Raw genomic sequence first — 23,464 nt, forward strand, 5'->3', positions numbered from 1 at the left:
ACCCATAAAGGTGACACAGGAAATTGATACTTAACAATCATCTTGAGCAACAAGCACCTGGAGAGACTGGTGGGCAGCAGTTACTACTGTGGAGGGAAAAAGCTGAGAAGGTTAATAGGTCATAAAAAGAACAAAACATCCTAAAGGCCAGGCATAAAAGTTCAGGGTTTTGCTCAACAGTGACCGAAGTATTGTATGTAACAGTCACACTATGAAAAGGCTTTATTTCAATTATTTTCATCATACCAATCATTAAATTAATTATTAAACATAATGATTTAAAAGAAAAACTAGCTTTCTCAACTTAACCTTGTATTCTGAATGTGTTGAGTTTGTACACATACATTGTTCCATGAGATGCCAGTTTATGGTTTCAGGGTTGATGTCATGATGGGAACTTGTTGTATATTACTATAATGACTATATCTTGAGGAGGATATCACTCTGTTTGTGCTCTGGTGAAGCCTTGTTTGCCAAAGCATCCTCTTAATAAATAAATGAATTGTGAATAAATAAATGAAAAACTAAGGCCACAGTATTGAAAGAGTTGTTTGTGCTTTTGGAAGGCGTTTTCCAATTCATAAAATGTGTGTCAGTCATTGGCATTAATTAGTGGTTTAAATACGTACATTTATAGATTGTGGTGTAAGATGTAAAGACAAAAACAGTTGATGAAGACCAAAGCCAAACAAATCCCAAAGTACTCAGGGAGAGAAAGGGGTCCTTAATGGTGCTCAGATGATGATGGGAACTCTTATTTAGCTTACCAACCAATCAGAGAATAGACAGGCAGAGCATACACACCAATAAGAGCAGATGCTGTCACATAGACATTTATTATTATCATTTATTTCATCCGATAGTGATCCCCATACAATGAATGGAATTACAGCATACCGGTAATAACATAATACTCCAGTAGAACCCAGCAGCTTACTGTGATAGTAACATGATGAGCTTCAGGCTTTTCATTTGTTGAATGCAGGAGCAAATGCTTTGAAAGATAATTAAAGTAGCATGTCTTTGTTAAAGATGCAGCAGTTTTATTTTCATGGCAGCTTAAGAAAAGTCTTGATGCATAGAGCATTTTTCAAGTCTAACCCCAAAATCAGTTTCATAACAGCTGCAAATGGGACAGTGGTACATCAGTCACTGTAAAGGACATAATGCAAACATTTCGAAATTAATGATGGACCGTAACCAAAGCTGGTTTCATGGCACCACGGCTGGCATCATTTATCACTTCAAAGTTCCACGTAATGCCTCGCTCCAGTCTCATCAAAGCACAGAATTTATTTTAAACGTAAAGATTTTTGGCTTTGCAGATCCCCCCTGAAAACAGATGTCATCAAACTGGGGTCAAGTGAGTAAAAAGGAAATAATGACTTTAGTTGCTAAGTACGAGCCACACAATGTGAGAACAACTGGCTAACTTAATGATGAAATGGACTGTTCCCCCTTGCAGTGGGGCCCTTAGGGGGGGCTTTCCTTGACCCTTGGGGATCCTCCTTGACCCCATCCACAGAATTACTGCACTCCAGTGTGTGGATCCTCCTGGCTTTTAGCGTCTGGAAGGAGAATGTGGTTTGGAACCAGAGGTAAAGTTCCTATTGAGCCTCGGCACCATTAACACCATAAATCACCCAGCATATGCAAGAATCTCAGGAATTTAACATGGTCTGCTTCTTCCTCTTCACAACCGCCCCTCTTGCTCTCTTTGTAGGCGAACATATTTAAAAGGGGAGAACTTTTTCTTGCTTTGCATTTTACTCTCACTTGCCTTTATTACTTTTCTCTTAAATTACCCAGCTGTCACCACCTCTTTGATGCAGATGTGGTGTAGACCTCATTTTATTTTATTCAAAATTTCCACAGAGTTATAGCTGTTATATAGCTCCCCTGACACCTACTGAGACCTGCTGAAAATGGTGTCAAATATTTACCAAATGACAGCTGATCCACTGACTGATTATCTAATGAATTAGAAGCAGGAAGTCATTCTATCCAGGACCACCAGGGGATCAGCTTCCTCATTTCATAGCTGTCAGTAGTCCTCTGTGACAGCTCATTTACTGTACGGCCACTGATAGAAAACTGTCAGCATGTCCAAAAAAATGTGTTAAGTTTTGTTAGGATTATTGATACTCCGGCTCACACTATCAAGTAAGAGGAGGTTCACTCCTTCATCGTGAAAGTTGCTGTCTATGTTTGACTTGTTAAACTGTCGAGACCCAAGAGAACCTGTGACCCACTTCTGTCAAATAAACACATAATTCCCGTGTGCGTAATTTAGCTCAGTAAGAGTCGAAATTATGAAATCAAAAATAACAAGAGAACAGTGTTTCCATGACATTGTTTACATTTGAGACTCCACTTGTCACAGTGGCACAGTGGGTGCTGTTAAAAAACAAAGTCTCCTCATTGTTCTTGAAAAATAATATGTTGTCATTAGTGATTGAACCTCATTGGTCTGTTGTGGCCTATAGGCTGCTGGAAGGGCTTCTAAGCTACACAACTAACATGCCCCCTGAGAGGGAGGCCAGCCCCAACTTGCAGCACTACAATCTGGCTATTGAAAATAAGGGGTTGGGAAGGAGGCAAGATATCTTGTCATGGTGCCCAGTGGGTTCAGAGCTTGTGGTTGGAGTGCTGGAAAAACTGCCTTGTCTCAGTGATTAATGGTGAGGAACTTGTAGGCAGGAGCAAGGGAGAGGCTTATGTGGCAAGATTGTGCAACTTGAATGCACAGTACTGTAGAGTTTTCAATGAATCTAAAGCATGCCTTAATTTGATTACAGAATCTTTCCAATTCTTTTCCCCATTTGGGATCTAATCCAGGAATCCTTAATCATGAAATACTGCTGGAAAAAATGTAACTCTAATCAGCGATGAATAGGGTAAACATTGCACAAGAGCTACGGTTTTCCCAAATGCATTTATTAAGCATGTTCAGTATGACATCTCAATTAATCAAGAACCGTATCAAAGACTTGCCGTATGCTTTAATGGCTTTAACAAAAATATAACATCATTCGATATGAACATTATTCTGCCCATTTCACAGTTAAAACATTTTACACAAATGACCTATTATTTACAGTAGATAATGAAAAAGGAGGGCCAAATGTGACAATTAGAAAATATGACAACAATTTGGCTATTGTCTGACAACAGAGGGAAATAGAAAAATCACTTATAACATGATTCCCACATGCATTATACATGCAACGACAATATAAATGCAAACAGCCACAAAATTACAGCGAAACATGTAATTATTAATCGCTCGGATGTCTTGTGTATGCCGTGTGCGTACAATACGAGCAGCAAGTTTGACCTGCAGTCTTCAGTCACCGTGCCTGAGAAACACAAATGATAACACTGTAGCTCTCCTTTAATTAAGATATGTTCATATAGTTTAATTAAAATGTTTCATGAATGGTGAACGGGTGTATTAAGGGGATTTCAACCCAGGGAGGCTAATAAGACATCCTCCAGTCTTTCATAAGTAAGTGAAAGTGAATGTATCATTGAGATTTTGATGAGCACAGGAGGGATCGCCATTATGGGGCCCTAGGGCCAGTTTGAAATGCCAGCATGGTGATGACTATCTGCGCCCGTACAGGAAGGCGGAGGACCATTTGCAACAGATGGAAGTATGCAGCTCAGATGGGGCAGGTCTGGGGGTTGAATACACTGACCACTGCTGGCGTCACTATGAGCACCAAAAAGAGAGGACATAGGAGCATAATCCATGAAGTGCAGCTCTGAGGAGGACGTTTGAACAATACATGCACCTGAAAACCTCAGGTGGTCCGCACATGAGCTCGAGCTGAGGGAAGGGTTGCAGGGAGACCATTGGGACAAACTTGCCACCTTCCCATACTTGTGCTCCTTCTTGTACCTCATCCTGCGGTTCTGAAACCAAATTTTGACCTGGCGATCTGTGAGCTGCAGCACGGCCGCCATCTCCAGCCTCCGAGGACGACACAGGTAAGGGCTGAAGTGGAACTCCTTCTCCAGCTCCAGCAGCTGGCTGTTGGTGAAGGCTGTTCTCTCCCTCCTGACACTGAGTCTTCCTCTGCCTGACAGACCCGCCGCCACACCACCGCTGACTGATGCAGGAGGAAGCACATAAAGAAGATGGCGTTAAAAGTCACATTTTTAACAAGTCTATCCTGAAATGTATACCCTCCACAGAAGCACTTCAAGTGCCAGTAAGGCCCATGTTAATCCTCAGCCAATCAACCTGGGACAAAGTAGGGCCCTCAGCTCTTCCTCGTATTCAGTCATGCTTGAGACACTATACAAGACTGGCTGTCTACTGTGTCATGTGTTCAGGGAAAGTTACCTCCCGAAGAAACAGTCTGGGGGAAACATCTGACGCCACTACGGCTGCCTGACAGGCCACATTAATCACAGCTACACACGGAAGCAGACCTGTCAAATCCCCATCTCAGTCACTTAAAAGGTACCTTGGGACTACCACTGAAAATAACCACCATTAGAGATTCCATTTGACATGTATATGAGCAATACCAGGGCCCTGTTGATAACAACATAATGGATACCTAATAAGCTAACCTAATAAGGCCTGTAGTGACCTTAGAGAGAAAAGTGCTCTGCTTAACACACTGGGAGCTTCCTAGTTGTGTGCTAGCTTGTTTGTGGCATCAAGATAGTGATGTTTCTCTATTCTATTATTGATATTCTCTATCTCTATGTTTTTCTAATTTAAAGTAAGCATATTGGTGAATCATATAAGCAATAAAAATGTGTATTTGTTGTTTGACCATGTACTTTTGTTTTATACATTTAATATTGTTTTTTATAATAATAATATTAATTACATTTCTGAAATTCTATTCTTTCTTTTGTTATAAAACATACTGAGACATTATGTGATTTTACACTTAAAATAAACTTAACAAACAGTTATTGAAGAGAAGATTCTCAGTTGCAAATGTGTAGTTGTGCAGTATAGCCTACTCACTGCAGCTGTTGAACATTACTTTGCACACGACCCAGAAGAACAAATATGAGCAAGACACTGATATTTGTTTAACTGTGACTAATTTAAGTGCCTAAACATCTGATGGATGTACTTTTGTGCATGATAAATGATGCAGGTGACACATTCTATTATTACCTAGTGATACTTGTGCTTGCTCTGTTTGTACATTTGTTTTCAAGTATAAAAGACCTGGGGCTGACTGTGTCTTTAGTTGCAACATGCACAAAGAGTCTGACAGCTGAGGTCAGATATCAGTTAAACACTCAATGCACAAATGAGGGAAATGCTCATTAAATTAATTGATTCACCCCATCAGAGCAGCTAATAGCGACTGTGTACACTCGTAGCTTTAAAAGTGAAAGATAATGTTATAAATGTTTACATTAATATTAGGGACTACGACAAAAGTGTTATCTGAGTGCATTTATTATGTTGTTTGATCTGTTTGTTTTGTGTCTTTATTTATTTAGTTTTATTTTTATTTATGTTTTTTGCATGTCTTGTCTGTTTTGTCCTAGTGTGAAGGACTTGAATTATGAATAACGAGATTTATGTATGATATAACTTTACAGTTTTTGCAAAATAAAATAAAATAATATATATAAAATATATATATATATATATATATATATATATATATATATATGCATATAAGGAACAAAATTAAAGCAACAGAAAAAATATATAAAACCAGAGTTACCAGATTGTTCAGAGTCAGTTGTCCGTTGATTCATCCAGGGAAAGATCACTCCTGAGCGGCAGATGGTGAGTAGACTGCAGCTTCTGCTCTTGATGTCCAGCTTGCCCTTGGCATGGCAGTGAACCAGAGGCTCCAGTGGGCTCTGACACTGTTCACCTGGGTTCAACCTGCAACTGAGATGAGCAGAGGAAGTCATGTTTTGCTGATTAAGTTCAGCTTCTTGGCCTCCACCTCCTCCTTCTTCATTGTATCCCGCGCTTAGTTTTGGCACTTGTCCAGAGCTCATAGCAAAACTGTTGCCATGCAGCTGCAGTGGGAGGGCAGACTGCTGGGGGTGCATGGACCCAGCTCATCAAACTGTCTCAAATAAAGCCAGGAATCCCTCAGCAGTAGTAAATACTAGGAGTTCTGTCTGTCTAATATCCGATCACAATTAACCTGAATGTATAAAAGCATGCAGGGAAGAGCACTTGGACTAACCATGTGGAACATTTGAATAATATTTACCAGAAGGGTGCCGTAGTCACGTGCGGCCGTCCTCCAATGGCGGAGCTCTGGAGTTGCAAAGTAATCCGCTGGCAACTTGGGGCGCCCGAAGAAGCTTCTGCGATATTTCTTCAGACAGCATTTCTATGAGCAGCCTGCGTTTATTTACCTATAGGGATACAAAACAAACATATAACGGAATATCAATTGACGCCAATAATCACAGTGTAATCAGTGTGTGTGTGTGTGTTTGTGTGTGTGTGAGAGAGAGAGAGAGAGAGAGAGAGAGAGAGAGAGAGGGGGGGGGGGGAACTTGTGTTTATATGGAGAGAGAGAAAAATGGCAGAGAGGGGGAGACAGACAGACAGAGATGGCATTGTGTGGTGAGGAACGTCTCATTAGAAGATTAGAGTTGATTTCTTTTAATATTGTAAATCTTTAGACAGGACGTTTTTATTAAAAGGAGCCGCCGCTTGAAGCTGCACGTCCTAAACTTTTTGTGGGAACAGATACAACGCGAGGACTTCCTGCTACAGCAGGATATGTCTATGACCTGGAATAATAGCCTATACTGGATAATAACGCGTTATCGACCACAACTCATTTTTTAGCTGAAGATTTTTTTAAGAAGTAAAATGTCTAAAAATAAATTGTGTTCCGTTTGTATTTTTCTCCAATTAGCCTAAACATAATGATTCATTATATTTATTCCCGTATGTCCATGGAAGTAGCTGCTCTATCACTGCAATAAGGCTGCTTTTTGTCTGCAAAAGAAATGATTCCGATTATTTTGGATAATTTAGTTTGCAACTAATTTAACTGCCCAGTATAAATCGGCGGGCTTTTCCTTTAAATAACAGCATATGCTTCCAACTGTCGGAGTGGAAGTGTAGCTTTGGCTTAATAGGATTCACGGGGAGTGGTCAAACAAAGGCTTGACAGTCATTGCCACACAAAGACAAAGGAGGCAATCATTAGAGATTTCTTTTTCAGCGCATTTGCATTAATCAGGCATCACTGTACAGTATCAAGTGTCCTTGTATGTGGCACTGAGGCAACAGTCAAACACTGTGGACGTTTTGGATGGTAAACGTCCCGCTTGCTGCACGGCTGGATGGACAAAAGAGCAGGGGGAGATGTTCAGCAGAGCCCTTATGTGCGCCTTTTTGCAGTTACAACATAGAGCATATACAAATCACCAGTAACTTGGAAATATAGTTATTCAGGTGCAAAGCACTTAAGTAAAATATGAATTTTGCAACTTCATTTAAAACCCCCATAATAAATATTTTTAGGGAATTATTTGGGCTAAATCCTACATCAAGTGTGGCCTAACTGAGTTACACTTTAAAAAAAAAAATCTCATATACCATGATTGCTTAATTTCAACACAGCACAATATATGCAAAGTGGATAAATAGCCTAACTAGAATAATGAAGCCATCACATTTTTTTAATAGTGCACCCAAAAGCATCTTTCAAAACGAGAGGGTTCTGCATATGTTGTGTGTATCAATCTTAGTTGAAACAGGCTTTGGATATAAGTTCCTTCTGGTGTTTCACTACAACAAAGCTGTCGAGAAAACCCTTTTTAGATGTCTCTCAGCGGTGATGGATTATGCACTCAGGGTTGCATGGCTTGGAAGAAGAGGAGCCTTCCCCCTTTTTATGTTTCACCCCTGCTGCCACCATCACTGAGGATTTTACCTGAACCTTCACAGTGGAGTCATGTCCTTGGATTTTTTTTTTTTTTTTTTTTTTTTTGTAGTAGTAAATAAATATTTTAGTTTAGAATTTCTGTTCAGTTCAGATCAAGAACACAATACCACTCATATGGCTTATTATAGGTAACCATGATCAACAGAATGACTGTTACAGGATGTTATTATTGATCATAGTTCAATTGTAAATGTCTAAAATTGTTAAACGTTTAGCTTGGAGAACTGATTTTTATTTGGAGCTAAAAACAGCTTTATCTTTTCATTATATTCATTAAAATGGCAGTTAAGTGCTAAATGTCTTTTTTAGTTAATACAATAGAGATATATTAAATAGAAATTTAAATATATTGACATTTGCTTGTATCTCGTTTATACCAAACTCCACCAACAATAATAGTTATTATTATTATTATTATTATTATTATTATTATTATTATTATTAACAGTCGAATTAGGCCGTATACATCAGCACTAACTGAAATGGGGGAATGTAATTAAATTCGTTTTGTTTTCCTTACCTCACACCCTTGAACACACTCTCTGAATTGGAGATAGGATCTATGATATACTAGCTCAGCAAGACCATAATTTAGCTCCAGCGCGCCTCCACCACAATTCTCCGTGAACTCTGTTTGAACCGCCTCAGTGGCAATAAATCATTTTTCTCTCTCACACAAAAGCGCGCCGGTCGCTCTGGGTGTCAACCCTTTTACAATTCCTCCTTACCTTCTGCGCTCTCTTGCCTGCTGACACAAACAACCGAGGAAATCGTCGATAAACCTTTATTTTTCATACCAATAACTTACAGGGGAAATGGTCCTGGGGAGTATCTGCAAGCGCGCACATGCGGGGGGATCAGCAGAATACAACACAATTCTTGTATTTTTATTTTATTTTCCCCATGTAATATATATTCCGTACACTCAAAAAGCGTTCGGAGCTCAACGAATGCACGAATCAGTTAATGTACTTTCAGGGGACAGAGCTGGGCAGATAAGATGGGACTGAGAGAGAGCTGGGGAGAAGACGTTAATGGGCAGAGGATGCTGTCGGTTAAAACGGTGCATACAAATGGCGCTGTCTTGGCAGAGCAAGGAGAAGATTTATGGGCCCCGTGCCCTATATTGCTGTAAACAATGCAGAGTGAAATAAAAGGACTAGATGTTGCAGACTGCACTTCATACGTGAGGAAAAGACACACATTGTCAGTTTCCTAAACAAGTCCTGACTTTTGCATAAGCATATGCATTAACATAGAGTATTAATTTGGGCCTGTTTAAAGCACAACTTACTTTCTGTGGAGAGTGCACACAAACATAAATCCTGCAGCACTAAGCCCATGAATATCTCTGAGTCAAATTTAGTTTTTTTTACTCAGGGGGAATGTGAGGATTTTCAGAATATCTATAATCTTAAAATAAAATAATGCTGCAGCATAATAAACAAACATGTTTTATATATTTTTCCTGTGAAATCTGATGTACGGGTGTGAGTGTTGACAGCCTGTAGGCTACTATTAAAGCCCTAAGTTTGGTTGCTTCTCAACTGATAACAATTGAAAATGTATGCCTGTTTTACAACATTTGTTCTAAATAAAAACATTTTACATAATGAGAAACTATTATATACATAAATATGTATAGCAATCATTTAAGGTATGTCAATCAATCTGGGGGTGATGGCAGGTTTCAATCCTGCGTTTTAAATTCTGGAAGTGACTTTAACATTCAATTTTCTGTTGCATCTTATGTGTATCCTTATCCTGTGTATGTAAAAATGTGACTCCAAATGCTGCAGCAGCTGTCCTCAGAGTGCTCAGTGCTTAAAGTATGAGATGACTGCTGTATAAATGCAACTGGTGGCCACACAAATACACTGGAGAATCATTTTCAGAGAGCAAATCAAATAAAAAGCGCATTTTCACTTAACCTATACATAATTGTGGATCTATAGTCTCAGGATCCCATATTCAGATCACTTGTGCTAATGAAAAGTGAATAACATATTCATAACTCAATTTAGTGACGGTCTGGGCCCCCAGTGGGAAAATGACTGTAATTTCTAAGGTCCTCAACGATGCAGCAAATAGGCTAATGAAAAATTTCTCAGGGAGGCGTTATGATGACATAAAGTATTACTGGCAAGTTTACCCAGGCCATCATTTCCTGTGTGATGTGATGTTGGGAGTCTACAGTGGGATATCAGAGTGTTGATCGAAGCTGCTTTGTCGTCCCCCTGCTTGAAATGATGTTTGCCAGCACTGACAGTAAATCATTTTAACATGTCTGATAGAGTTTTAAAATCTAGTTTTATGTAAACTCAATTATATGTAAACACACACACACACACACACACACGCACAGGCACGCACGCACGCACAAAAAAAAAGAAAAGACATGGTACATCTGCTCCCTAGAGTGAACGGATGGGAGAGAGATTTACGGATTTATGACACACCCACTGCTGGTCAATGCGAGAGAGCCTCGGTCCCTGGAAAATAGCAGCGTGACCCCTGTTTCAACTCTCAGCCTTTATGCAACTGCCATGGCTGCCGTTTAAACACACTACACCATAACAATACACTGGCCACGGAGCTTTCATCATAAACCAAAGTTGTTGAAGAAGACACTCACCTGAGACCAGTGGGAAAAAAAGAGTTACAAAATAAAAATAGGTAATAAACCACACAACAGCTGATTGTTTTGGTGTCGTATTTGCCTCCTGTTCAAACATTTCGAATGTTTGTGTAAAGTTTTTGTATCTGAGAGGGAGAGAGTCCTCGACGGAGGTGCTCATAAATCACAGGGAGCCTGCAGCGGTGCAATGTGAGCTGAAAATCATGTGTGATTCAACAGTCTCGAGTCAGAAAAGAAACCAGTTAGGGCTGCTTAAGTGTTGAGGAATTTAAACATTGAACTTCAAACACATGATTATATTCCGCGAGCTGGTGAGGTTAAAAATAACTACCTCTCAGTTATCCTACTGAGAGCAAACGGCTGCTTAAAACTAAACAGCTAGAGGGAAATTAAAACCAAAAAGAGTTTATTTTAAACTCTAACAATGGCTCTGATTTATAAAAAAAAAAAAAGAAAAAAAAGATTAAAGTCACTTATCATGGATATTATGGTTTTATTCTATTTATGTTGATCTTCTGACAATTAAATAATGTTAAAAGTTAAACAATTTAAGGAATTATTTATTTGCTCAGATCATGTGGAAAGTATGTGTGCGCTTTTATATCCTTAAATATTATGACAAATATTAGTGTAAATATCAAGAGAAGTAAAGTCTGTGCGTACTAGGTCAATGTTTAATAACAAAACCCAAGACAAGACTGATTGATGATTGACAAACGGCACGAGCTTTTGTTTAAATAATCATTTTAAATCACACATTCTGTTTATTCTCATAATAAATTTAGCAGGGCCTTATATGGCTGTGCTAATTAATTCCTTGGCAAAAGCTAAGTCAACGAAAAGTCCAGAAAAGTAAATCTCGCCAAATTATGCCTCATGTACAAATCTTCAATTACAAGAGCTCAAACATCCCGAAATTGTTCAGAGTGCAATTTGATCTTCACCTGTAGCCTCGGAAACACGAGGAGGAGGCTGAATTATCACACACAAATGAAAGACACTCAGAGTAGTTGTTTGGGTTTCAGTGTCAGCTGTTCATCTTGGAAGGCATGCTGTCGAATATTTTCCCCTCAGCGCTGAGTACTTTGTCCTGGCCACACAAGAGAGGCCAGACGTTGGTTGCTCAATGCATCCAAATAAGAATATTAGGGTAAATTCAAGGCTGCTTGCAAAAAGAAGTGAGATTTTCCAAATAAAGTAACCAGAAAACAATTAAAAAGATATCAAGGAAGTAGCTCACATTTAATGTTTTTGTTACAACAATAATACATCTGGAGCATAAAGCAAAACTTAATTTCTCAGCAATAATACAAGTTGCATTCTGTCCAAAATAAAAGTTTTAGGGAAGAGTGGTGTCAGTGGAAAGTTTGCAAGGTTTTTCTAACTACAAACTTAAAGGTCCCTGTCCATAAACTAATCACAATGACCAACTGTCCCAGTACTGTCAGAAACACAGGCTATAATTGGCAGCTTGCTTTTGAGTGGAAGCACTGACCTGAGGCCAGATATTCTCTTAAGTCACAGAAGTCATATTATGGCAGACTATTTTTTACTGCCTTCTGTTTTTGGAGACTTTAGGGAATGTAATTAATCCCTGGGATATGTGACACTTTTAAAGTTTGATGCTAATTTTAATGAAATTGTAATTGTATCAGTTTAATTAGAGGGTATACTATATAAATGCCTGTGCAATAAAAGTACAACAATGTATTGCTTTTTTCACCGTACAGGCTTGTTAAAGCTTAAAACACAAAGGTTTTGATTCACGCATTTCTTTCATAATCTCTCAGAATATTGCAACCATGTGTACTTCTGTTATCATTAACTGCGGTGAAAGTTACCAGCAATTGTTGCCAGCTCGGTTTCAGATGCTGAAAGAAGGCGCATGTTTACAAGTCCTGCATATCTGTTGGATGCAGTGGAGAGGATTTGTCCGAGAGTTCAACACTGTCCTGGGTCACTCTGATTAACAAAGGGAGCAACACATTCAGTGATGCCCCGCCGCAGGCCTCTCTATTCACACAATACAGAAAAATCCACAAAGAAAGCTGAGGCCAAGGGTGACCAGTGAGGGTGCACACAGAAGGTACACGTATAGAGAGTGAGTCAGGTCACAGGGTTGGGGAGGTCGGCCATCCAGACTGAAATTAGCCTAATGGGACAGAAAATGTGTCCTCGAGGTGAACTCGGCCTTCTCCCACTTCGCCCCAAAACTTCAATAAAGTACCTTTTCAGCCTCGCGACATGGAGGCGACAGGGCCTAGAAAGGGATTGGAGGGATGCTGCGACTGTGGCGAGCACATTCATTTCTCTAATCTGTCCAGCAACATAAAGGCTTCTCGATTCATTTTTCAGCGCCGTCTCACCACCATTCTAGTGCCTTTCCAAAAGCCACGTCCAAAAAGCAGATGTTAACCGCACTGGTCCAGTTGAAGTGCTTTATCTAAAATCTCGCGCATGGGAATAATGGTAAAGGATACGGCCTGGTACATCATATTTGGTTGGATCAAAACTGGCTGTTGTCAGATCTGTTTTCCAGAACATAACACAAAGCTCTGTAGTGAGAGATTGATGATGGAGAATACCTCTTCCCTTTGTGCTCCTTTGCCCCCCACTACGCGAGGCATTTTATAAGGCCTATTCATGTCACAGTTCAATAATCTATCAAATTCTTGCGCGTCTTTGGGTTTAAGTCATGTTTAAACTGAAATCCTTCTGCACAGATCTGTACAAAATTTTTTTTTTTTAAAAATGAATGTATCTTTGTGAGAAAAAAAATCTCAAGACACTTCAGTTGAGACGTGCAGTTTGAGTGATATTTTGTAAAATGGTTGTATGATTCCAGCAGGTTTACAGTCGTAAACAGTCCTGCAAGTGTGTTGGTCCTCCTGTAGACTGTGACGTTGCACTGCGACGCGCCGTTTTTTGAAATTGTATTTTTTTTTTTTTATTCTCGCGAGCGGGCTGCATACTCTGGAGGCAAAGTCCCCACTTGGGGAGACAGTAGGTAAATATGGTAAAGTGTTTATACAAGCTTCAGAGTGAACACACAAGAAAACATCAGCATTCCTTTCTCTATAGTCAGGGCACTGCTACAGAGCCTGATAACAAAGGTCAGCTAGTTGACTCCATCACCACCCGAACAACACATGGCGCATTATATTGAATCTATCTGCAACTCACGACTTTATTTTATTTTTTATTTTATTTTCTTTACATTTGAAAACTCAGCCGCATGGCGCAGTGGACTATAGAAAAAGCAGGGCAACTACTTGGCTTACAAAATGAATAAGAATAATTCCACAACAATGTATAATCTAACAAATGTCTAAATTGAACGCATGCAGCTTTGTGTTCAAGTCAGGACGAAGGAAGCACTGGCAGAGGCAGTGCAGAGTGGAGGGCCTCAGTGGCTTCTCTTAAGCGTTAATTGAATGCCCTTCAGACTGATGAGGTTGCACATAATGTACAGCGCAAACTATTTCATTTTTTAGAAATAACTTCAGTCCATTATAAATTAGGCTTTAAAACACAGTCAGTCAGTCAGTCAGTCACACACACACACACACACACACACACACACACACACACACACAGTACACATTGCTAATTTAAAGACGCAAGAATGAGCTGCAGGACTTACAAACAGTTTGAAAACACAGTGATTCTTGTTTCCCTCATGAAATGTTCAAGTATTTACACATCTGTACAATTTTAAAGGTGATCCCTCCAAAAGAAAGACCAAAAACAATAGCAGACCTCATCTTGCCTAAATGATGTTTGACCAAACGTATATAAAACTAGTAGACACTCACTGTTTTATTGACCAATATGATTAGCACAAGTACACTACACTCCGTTTATTGCATTTCACAATAATCTGCTTTTTAACGGTCTAAACACAACATCAACACCACAAAACTAAATTGTAAATCAAAATCCTGTTTCTGAAATACACGAGGTAATTCACACATTATCCAAAACATACAAGTTCAAGATCAATGGTGTGTTCCAGCTTTTTTTTTAATACCAAAAATAACTATTATTATATTGATTTCCTTCCAGTGTTGTCTGAAATAAATAGATTGTGCATTTCACCTTGGGCAGCAGGGCAAAAGAATGGCCCACAATAACATTTTGATAAAATGTATATTTTTTCTCCTTTTTTTCCTTCATATTAATAAAAAACATCATTTTAATTGAGCTTCAAATAAATTAAACCCTGTGTCACGTAAAAATAATTCATCGGTATTCGCAGTAATCCATGCTATATAACATGCATTTTATATAACTTTGGACTTAAAGGAAACCGCACAAGATAGCTACGAAAACAAAAAATATAATTGTTCTATAAATAACCAGTTCTTTTTCTACCCCCGATCGTGGTTTTATAACCTGGTAATATCCTCGCCATGCTGTGCTCCGGTGAGTTCGTCGGGGGCCCCAGTGTTACTGGCCGAGGCAGCGGCAACAGCGCCGGCTGCTGAGCTTGTGTTGGACCCGGAGGAGGAGGAAGAGGATCTCACTTTGGTGTTCGGGAGCCTGTGATCCTTTTTCCATTTCATCCTGCGGTTTTGAAACCAGATTTTAATCTGTCGCTCGGAGAGAACCAGGGTGTGGGCGATCTCGATGCGCCTCCGCCGAGTTAAATATCGGTTATAGTGGAATTCCTTCTCCAATTCTAAGACTTGCTGCCGGGTGTATGCTGTCCTAGACCGCTTGGGCTCCGTCCCATTGTAACCCGAGTTCACTGGAAAAAGGATAAGTGGAGAGAAAGGAAGACAGAGAAGGGAGGAAAGGAGGGGTAAACAAGAATGGCCTCAACTGAGATATGGCTAGAAAGATTTATTGGATATGAATGTTTAGCTGTTTGAGAAATTTAAATTGGAAGTTAAGAACTTCTCAGGGTAATGAGAGGACACTCACATCCAACTATGGACTAAATTATTAATGCAAGATTACAAAGCTCACATTTTTTTTCTTATTCATTTCTCCCCCTCTCTCTATCGCGCAATACATAACAGCAGAAGCCACATGGTGATACGGCTGCCCTGAGTATACCTCGGCTATAAAATTTATGGTGGGTGTAATTACCAATGCCGAGTCGTAAATCCGCCTCAATTGTGCCATTTCAAAGGCTTCCCTGCTATCGGAGCAGGGGCTGGCAACGAGATGGGAGTCAGAGGGACTGATAAAGGGAGGGAAAGGGAGAGAGGAGCACGAGGAGTGCTGGGAACATAAACACACAAGTTGCCTACCAGTGCTGACGTGAATTTTCTTCATCCATGGGTACACCACGGGCTGCTTGGAGGAGGCTGTGCTGTTTGGATGTTCCGGGGTAGCTTGGTTGCAGGCGGAGGTTGCGGCCGGTGGGGTGGCGGGGGACATGGACAACTGTGGGGTTTCACATGAAGCAGGTTGCCCTTTCCCTGTCAGCAGGTGCGCAGAATGGGGTACTCCATGTCCCCTTGGCGTGACAGGTTCAGGGATGCTTGCACAGTTATACTGGCGATCTTGGTAGCTCGCCCGCGGAGGATATAACTCCTGATGGTGATGCTGGAAGCCAGTCTCCCTTGCGCGGCTGTAATATTCTGGACTATGCTCAGGGATGTAGTTATTCTGCGAATATTCCTCGCATGGAGGAAATTTCGGATCAATGTAGTTAGACTCCATCAAATACGAGCTCATGATCATTAATTTCTGGAGTGGAAAATAATTTTTCTAGCTTTGTCGTTTTTCTGCTCCATAAAGCCCTCCTACTTGCGAGCAGCCCTGTAAAGTTACTTTTACCACGTGACCCAATGGCCCAATAGCAGAGTAAGAGGTAGTTCCCGGATAAGGAACCAGAGGTATTTAGCATACCTACAGTCGCCATTGTGGGTATAAATCTCTCTCTCTCTCTCTCTCTCTCTCTCTCTCTCTCTCTCTCTCTCTCTCTCTCTCTCTCTCCCTCTCTCTCTCTCTCTCTCTCTCTCTCTCTCTCTCTCTCTCTCTGGTTGTGTTACCAAGGCAATTGATTATCTTGGGGACAAAACTAGTAGCTAGTTGCTGACCAAGGAAAAATTAAAACAGGCAAAATTCACTGGTCTCAATTATTCAAAGGGACAATAGGTGATTCGCCAAGGATAGGGTACAACAATAGCAAACCAATCATTTTGTTAACCTTTATATAAGGCGTGCAGGCTATCTGCTAATTAATGAAGGCACAGTCTTTACCAACAGCTCTTCAGCTGTGAAACAGATTCCATTAACACACTTAAGAATTAGAGCTGCATCAGTTTTGTAAGATGATATTGCTTTTAGCACTAATTTTTAATAGGTTTGTTGTGAATCTAAATGTCAGAGAGGACTGGAGTGGTAAGATGCACTGGAGGTGTGGCTTGTTTTTGAAAGTAGGCCTGATCATTTATTATATTGGAGAAAGCTGGACAGGCTGCTTAAACAAAAGCTTTCATTCAATGATGAGATATTTGTCTATTTTGAATTGATGTCCCTTTTCTTCCCCAGACTATTCATTAAAAGGCTCAGCCTTCAACTTTTAATTGGAAATTGGTAAGGATAACATATAAAAATGGGCCTGATTGAAGCTGTCGTTGAATGTCAAAACAGCAGAAATCTGCTGGAACCAAAGGTGTAGTGTACTTTACAATAAAATGAATAAGATGATAAGAATAAAGGAAAGCCATGGTGGTCCTAGTCTATGGTATAAAATAATAAAATAGCCTATATAAAGTAGAAAAGCCAAAGTGTAACAAATGTCTTTAACTTTTAATCATAACCTCTAATTCTGAAAGATAAAAGTATTAAAAGCATTCAATATGTACATTCAAATAATATGAGCATTGTGATCACATCAACAAAACATTAGAGAACAAGTAGAGTAAAGGCATACTACAATTATGACATACAATCAAGACTAGACAACAGTGGAGCAGTCAACAGACCAAACTAACTCAATACTGTGAAATCACAGACCAGCCACCACTGTGGTGACACAAGCCTGACAGGCGTGCAGAGCAGCATCATCATGATGTCACAGACCAGCCAGCAGTGGAACACAACCATTAGGACCAATATTGTTAAAGTGTCACAGACCAGAGAATCTCAGGACATTATGATCCGCTGACTTAACTGCAGAGGAGTCATATTGTCACAGAGAAGTTAAATCTGGTCGTTGCAGCCTGGAGAGTAAGAGCATTTTGGAGCAGTTGTACTCCCTCACATCAAACTGAAGAGACCTCCCACATGCAGGGCAGTTCTGCTTAGAGATGCAAGACCAAATACAACTGAAGTCACCAGTGTTCAGATTCTTTCTGATACAAATGCTGCTCTCGACTGTATTCTTTCTATCAACATTGAAAAGTCATCATCCTTTACTTGCAAGACATATTGTGACCTCTGTTATGGCCTTAAATACAAAATAGTGACCACAATGTAAATCAGCTGAATCTGTGTGTAGCCCAGCTACAACCTGTATTTCATGAAAGAAAATTCTGAGAGGAAGAATTTGAAGAAATAAATGCAGCTGATTTATATACACATTTTTATTGTAAAAATATTGTGTATATAAATACTGTAATACTGTAGTTTATATATATATATTCATTTAAACTACCGTCCCACGTACAAAAAAAAACAAAAAAAAAAGAACAATAAGAAAATATTTCAGTCTTGCTATCTCCAAATGTTACATGCTATCCCTGGCTGAAGCACTGACCGTTAGCACATGCTACTGCTGTTAAATTGTAAACTGATCCTGCCTGGCTGTGTAAACTGTCATGTGCTTACAGTATGCTTCCCATTCTTATCTCAGAGTCAGCTGTGTCAAAGAGAGAGAGAGGTTAACTCCCTAATAGCTTCTCAGCCTCCCAACAACATCCAGATTATACAGTATATACAGTATTATTTATTCTTCTTTTTATTGTTATGATAGCTATGGGGTCACCAACAGCCAAAATTACAAGTAGGAAAATACTATAGGGTAATAATATTAACAATAACAATAATAATAATAGGCTCCAACTTAAAAAAAAAACAAAAAAACATTCAGTCTGAGCAGAAGTAGCACACAAGTCAATATATGGGCAAAAGCAGCAAATTGCAAGATAACGGGTGTTATGTATTTTTCACAGCAATAATTACATAATATGGTTAAAAGCGAGACGTGAAATGGCATTTCTGGCTGTCCTGTTTGTACAGAATGCGCATGACATTTCTATTATCCCCGGCGAGGATGTTAGAGGCGTTTAATAGAGCAATAAAAGCCGTAAATCAGTCACTTTTAAACGACCCCTGGTTCCTAACGTGTTTTACAGGGTCTGTCACAGTAGTAGCCGCACACTGCACACATGGGTTTGCGCTCTGTGGCCTACCTACACAATCTACGGCTGTCTGGACTATGAATACACTTTGTGACAATGTTATTGCATTGCTAGTGTCTGGATGCAGGCTGTATGTGTATCACTGCTTGTATATTCAATAGCAGGAAGAAAAAAGGAAGCCAGAGAGACGTGAAGAGAGAAGCTGAAGAATCCATTGGCTGGCGTGGTATTTCAGTGGCCCATGTATTCCTGTAGAGACGTATTTGCGATTGTTTGTACTTCACACAAATTCGGTTCTACAGGGTACATATAGACAACTAATGTGTTTTAGGTTAAACACGGCAAAGGAGATCTCTCTGGCAAACCTCCATGCAAGCAGGCATGAAGCAGGTCATCATGTCTGAAGTAGTGGAGTAGTGTTATAACAACAATTCAGGCTGCAGTAGAGTAGAAATACTGCACAAAGCGAGATGCTGGCTATCACAAACACAAATCAAGGCTGCTCTGCTCTTAAAGAAATACGACTTTAACATATTTTCTCCAAAAAAAGAGAAGAAGTCGTGCGGGCACACACACACACACACACACACACACACACACACACACACACACACACACACACACACACACACACACACACACACACACACAAACAAACGCGTCGTGTGCAAAGGACAAGAGTGCCTCTTTTCTTAACATTCAACCTCTGCCTTTGAGGTAGCTCCTATATGAATATTCAGTCACAAACACCACGGATACAAAGGGACGGCGTGACAGCACAGATGAAAAATAAGTTTCTATTGTTCCCAACCATTTCTTCTGCAAGCTATTACCATACTGACCGCTCGGTAACCTTTCTTCCTGCCACTCTGGAAGCTAATGAGAAAAGCCTCGGATGAAAAATGCAATATCAGACATGTGGCCTGTTTCGGGGTTATTAAAAACAGCAAACATGCTCAGATTGTGAATGAATGGAATTGATTACAGTGGAAATGCACAGGGGACTTCAAACACTGTCAACAAAAAGCATCTCAATCTATTTCTCTCGCGTGCATTCAGTGTATCAACGTCCTAGATTTTTATTTATTTTTATTGAAGAACAAAACATCCTGAGCCAACAAACAGTGTAGGCTACTAACGAGGAAATAGTCACACAAATTCTAACTCATGTTCATTTGGCTTTGTCATATGCTCATCTAAATACACGCCGTTTGTTGTGCACGCAGCCAGTGTGAAAGAGCTGCACGCACATCTCATACTCCCTCTCGCCCCATGCGCTCTGGCGGACGCATTTTAATATTAGTTAGACAGCCTGACCCGCGTTTCACCCCTCGCGTTTGACTGGTTCCAATAGTTCACTGCCAAGGATTATTGATGGAGAGACAGCAATGAATTCTTTCTCCCCACAAATGGCTTTCAGATCGGGCTCCTAGTTCAATAACTAGTTATAATGTAGAAGTACAAAAAATGAGGCCCTCGGGCGGACTAATTTGATGTTTGATTTGTTCATTTGAGAAATTGTTAAGCTCCCCAACCCCTCTTGCAAAATAACAGCAGTGCAAGCGTGTTCACACATGTACATATGTAAATAAAATAAATATGTGCGAAACTATATGTAGAGGCTGTCGTTGTGTCCATGCATGGCATGTTCTTAATTTGGTGGCCCAGCAGCACCTGACCTGGATGCAGACAGTGCAGCAATATTCTGCTCTCTGATGAAAATGGTTACGATGCGCATTTAATCAAACCCTTAACCTAATAGCCTTTACACGTTTACTCTCCCCAGGTGTAATAACATTCGTCCAGTTAAAATAAAAAAAAGTTTTAATGAAGTGCAGACAGTCTGGAGACTAGTTGATATGAATATCCTCTAACAGCAGCAGCGAGGGAAGCAGAGGTGGTTTCAGATACTAGATGCCCCACAGAAACCATTGGTTGGTTTGCAGTTTATTACAGCAATGTTGTGGTTCATTAGACTCATACTGCAGCGTTAAATCAAGTTCACCTGCAACAAGAGTGCAACTTTTCTGGCCATTAACTACACCCAAGTAGTTTGCAGGGGTAATTCGAGTTTAAGTAGATTTTTTTTGTTGTACCTAATGTTTGTAATTGAAAAATAAAAACGGAAGTAAAAACTGTGTGATTGTTGAACCGCAGTCCTTTTATGAATCCCTAAACAAGTTCGTTGAGACTACAGGCATCAGTCTCCTGTGATGTCAGTGGAGCCAGCTGTTTGCCTACAGCCAAATAACAAGCTCCACGAAGTGTCACATCTCTTGACTAAAGCCAGGTGGATATGTGTGGGGCGATGGATAGCACTTACTGATAAATCCACGGTCCCACTCATTTTGACCCGATGAACTGTCTGGGGGGAAAAAAAAGAAAGAAAACGAAAATTTAGATCAAGGACATTTTTGTTGTTGTTAAGAAAATTACTTTTGCATCAAAACTGGAAAATTTAAATTCTTGTTAAAGAAGCTAACATTCTACACATTGTTAAATTCATATTTAAGTTTTAAAAACCGATTTATTAGATCAATAAAGTATCCACTGTCCATTCTCTGAATTAATTGAGCAAGTATTTGTAAAGTCACAGAAATCAGGCGCATAACCTTGAAGTGAATATACTCATTGTGTGTACCCTATTCCGTGTTTTGCTCCATTTAAAATTGCCACAATATCATACAAATGATAATAAATAAAAAGGAATCAATTGAAATTATGAGCAGCAAATGATATAAATAATCGAAAATCCATATGTATTTATTTAAGACAAAACATTTCTCCTTCAAGTTTCCTACAGTTAATCTCTCAGTGTTAAAACACGAAACGAACAGTTTTGATATGTTGCGTTATTATTTCATCTTAATGATCCTTCAGTTTGTCCCTCTGCGTCTGATCTCCTCTGTTATTTAGCCTAATTGAAGTGAGGCTGCCCTAGAAAAGCTTTGGCATGTGTGGGCTCCTGTAGAACTGGGACCGAGGACAGCTACATTTAGGACGGGCCTTTTTTTTTTTTTTAGACAGTGAAACTAAATTTGCAAGCATTTTGGTATTTCCTTGGGCAAATGTTCTATGAATAGAAATCCCTGGACTTCAGCGCGGCTGAATTATGGCGAACAGTCAATAAAAGAATTAGGACTTTGTCTTCACATTGTAAATACATTCTGGCTGTGTTCGAAAACGATGTAATTGGACTTTATGGTTTTTATTTGGGCTCAGACTAAGGGAAGTCTTTGCTCACCCGGAAATGACCTCTGAGGATTGAATGATGTGTCAGCTCCACAGGTCAAAGAAAGGAATACAACAGCACATAACATGGCAGTGAAAACGGATGTTTAGACGGTTTCACTTTCACTGTAGTGATGTTAGATTGTTTTCATATGGAGTGTCTTTGATTTCAACAACATACTTGATTCAAACTTCCTCTCAAGTTGCAATGACTGAGAAGTCATGACAATATATTCATTTCGATTATAATAAGGGTCTGCAATTTCTATGAAGATGTCATATCATACATCAAATTTGTTTCAATTTTTTTGGAGAAGAGAAAATATTTTGTGTGTCTTTAAAGGAAGACAACTGTCCATTTTGGATTCTTTCTAATTTAATTAGGGCGTTTATGATGACACTTTTCTCCCTTTGATAATTCTAAATATGGCAATAACTGTTCAAAAAAAGATGGCGAAATCAAGTAAAATCATGGGATGAAAAGAGCACAAATCCATGCCCTTACGTGGACACACTGCCCCCACAGTGATTCACCCGCACAGGAGCGTGTTACAGCGCCCCCTATTGGAAGTGTATAATTGATCCTCCTGAACACCTGAAAACATCAGACTGAAAAAGAGATCCAGATTTTCTTCGGTGAAAAACAATACAGACTGTGTCATGATGACACAGTGTTACATATATGAAGGTGCATGGATTTTATGATATCTTAATCTTAAGTCTAGAAACTCTGGATGAGAGAAAATTTGGATGAGAGTTGATTGGTCAATTTCTATTATATTAAATTCCTACATAGCCTCTGATCTGATGCTGTAGCACCCTTGCTGCGGCTTGCTCGCTCAGCTTAGCTACACTCACCCAAACAAGACTTAATATCAAAATGAGCCATTTGCAATTCCACACATTGATTAAGAAAATACCAGTATTTCTAGGCTGAACTACTTTCAAAGACATATGGGCAATTAAATGATGTGCCATAGAGAGCAAGAGAAAATTATCGAGCTTATAAAATACATTGCCTCATCAGTCTCCAAACTGGTCAATTCAGTAGTATCTGCCCCTGCAGTGAGGACAACACGTCAAAAGGATACAAATATTCCTTATATTGTGCAAAAAACATACAACAGTCATGCCTTATGCCTTTCACAGGCATAATTACACTGCAAAGTGCCTTTGAATCCAACCTGTCTGTTGGCCCAGACATTGCCCTAAAACAACAGAAGCTCATGAGGACAAACACCAACCTCATGTCAATGTGACAGTGAGATGAAGCATTTTAATAAGGTTTTGTATTTTATAGGTTTTTTGGTGCAGTATTTCAAACTATAAGACAACCGTTTAGCATCACACAGAAC

At 39.6% G+C, this 23,464-nt stretch overlaps 3 protein-coding genes across 7 annotated transcripts in view; all 3 read right to left on the bottom strand.

Annotated features, from left to right (window-relative positions):
• Positions 1 to 2,982: 2,982 nt before the first annotated feature.
• LOC116038633 (homeobox protein Hox-D4-like) lies at positions 2,983 to 6,205 on the bottom strand. The gene is made up of 2 exons (XM_031283179.1): positions 5,715 to 6,205; positions 2,983 to 4,115 (listed from the first exon to the last, which is right to left on the bottom strand). Exons 1-2 carry the CDS (start codon positions 6,052 to 6,054, stop codon positions 3,574 to 3,576), a joined length of 882 nt encoding a protein of 293 aa, XP_031139039.1. The 5' UTR covers positions 6,055 to 6,205; the 3' UTR covers positions 2,983 to 3,573.
• LOC116038581 (homeobox protein Hox-C10a-like) overlaps positions 5,768 to 23,464 on the bottom strand; it is a 133,358-nt gene continuing 115,661 nt past the window's right edge. For 2 of the 5 annotated variants that reach the window (XM_031283097.2, XM_036007927.1), the window contains 3 exons: positions 21,202 to 21,243; positions 6,222 to 6,369; positions 5,768 to 5,887 (listed from right to left, as the gene is read on the bottom strand). The gene's annotated coding sequence lies outside the window, so the exon portion shown is untranslated. The remainder of the gene's footprint in view (positions 5,888 to 6,221; positions 6,370 to 21,201; positions 21,244 to 23,464) is intronic. The other 3 variants (XM_031283104.2, XM_036007928.1, XM_036007929.1) reach the window with 2 other exon arrangements.
• hoxc4a (homeobox C4a) lies at positions 14,351 to 18,089 on the bottom strand. Its single transcript, XM_031283203.2, has 2 exons — positions 15,816 to 18,089; positions 14,351 to 15,307 (listed from the first exon to the last, which is right to left on the bottom strand). Exons 1-2 carry the CDS (start codon positions 16,249 to 16,251, stop codon positions 14,946 to 14,948), a joined length of 798 nt encoding a protein of 265 aa, XP_031139063.1. The 5' UTR covers positions 16,252 to 18,089; the 3' UTR covers positions 14,351 to 14,945.

The sequence above is a fragment of the Sander lucioperca genome, chromosome 12 (genome assembly GCF_008315115.2).
Source record: "Sander lucioperca isolate FBNREF2018 chromosome 12, SLUC_FBN_1.2, whole genome shotgun sequence".
Classification (NCBI taxonomy): Eukaryota; Metazoa; Chordata; class Actinopteri; order Perciformes; family Percidae; genus Sander; species Sander lucioperca.